Here is a 1265-nt window from a genome sequence, read left to right on the forward strand (position 1 = left end):
TGCATAATTATAATATTTATAATAATCATAATAATAATTTAAAGAACATTTTAAGACCACAAGTTCTAGACACGTGTAAGTTACTTATTTGCCCTTGTAACATTACCACCTAATATACAATAATTTTTTTTTTGGGTTCTAAAATATAGGGAATTGAAATTAATTACCCAAATCAACATTTGAGACTTACGGGGTAATTTTCTCCTAATATAGTAACTATAATATTGTTTTTGGGGCTAGGCGGCGAAATTACAAATATGTCCCTGATGGAATACGGAAATTACAATACCATATTGGTGAGAGCCCCAACTTCCTCGAGCTTTGGAACAAGGCGACCGCTGACGTGGAGCGCCACGAGGCTCTCTATCCCGCCGACACGTGTCCCGCCTATGAACACCGCGGGAGCGCCGGCGCCACCACCGCCGCCGCCGTCCTCCTCCGCGGCGGCGGCGGGAGAGGTCGGCAGGGCGCCGATCTCGTCCTCGTCCAATTCGATGACGGTCGGCGTGACGCCGATGGTGGAGAGGAGGCGCTTCATGACGTGGCACATACAGCAGGCGGCGCGGCTGAAGATCACCACCGGATTCTCCGATATGAGGCGCTGGATTTTGACCTCCGCCGTCTCGGCGACGTCGATGGTGAGCGGAGACGCCGTGGCGGCCGTCGGACTCAGCTCTAGCCTCACTCCGCCGTCCGATAACGGTCCGTAGCGGAGGACGCCTTGCATAGCCAGAGTGTATGTATGTGTATATATATATATATACGGCGGCGGCGATAGAGAGAGTGGAGGTGTAAGATTTGGAGGGAGTGGAAGGGTTAACGTGGAAGAGAGAGAGAGAAGCGAAGAGAGTTATATTTAAAAAGACGAGAAGAGTGCGGAAAAGGAGGCAATATAATAGCGTAGTGTTACATCATAAAGAAACATATTACGTAAGCAATACTGTGTATTACTCCACTTTTTTCTTTATATTTCTTTATTTGCTTTAGTGTTTTTATTTTTATTTTTTCACAAATTAAATTGTAAAATTCAAAATTTAACTCTGAACATGGCTCAATGGTGATGGTTACAAAGGTGAAATTTGTTACTAAGAGACCAAATATCGAGTCTCACCAACGATAATGTGAAAATAATCTCTCAGCTAATTAGCTCAAACCAATATAGTCAATAAGAAACTAAGGGCATGTTTGGTTCGCAGGAAGTAGACTTCCAAGGAAAAGATTTTCCTTCAAATCAAGGAAAATGGTCAGTTCATGCGTTTGGTTCA

At 44.3% G+C, this 1265-nt stretch overlaps 1 protein-coding gene across 1 annotated transcript; it reads right to left on the reverse strand.

Moving 5' to 3' along the window:
* Positions 1–840, reverse strand: LOC116007332 (glutaredoxin-C6). Its single transcript, XM_031247989.1, has one exon. It carries the CDS (start codon positions 725–727, stop codon positions 281–283), a length of 447 nt encoding a protein of 148 aa, XP_031103849.1. The 5' UTR covers positions 728–840; the 3' UTR covers positions 1–280.
* Positions 841–1265: the final 425 nt, after the last annotated feature.

This window comes from Ipomoea triloba, chromosome 15 (genome assembly GCF_003576645.1).
Source record: "Ipomoea triloba cultivar NCNSP0323 chromosome 15, ASM357664v1".
NCBI lineage: Eukaryota > Viridiplantae > Streptophyta > Magnoliopsida > Solanales > Convolvulaceae > Ipomoea > Ipomoea triloba.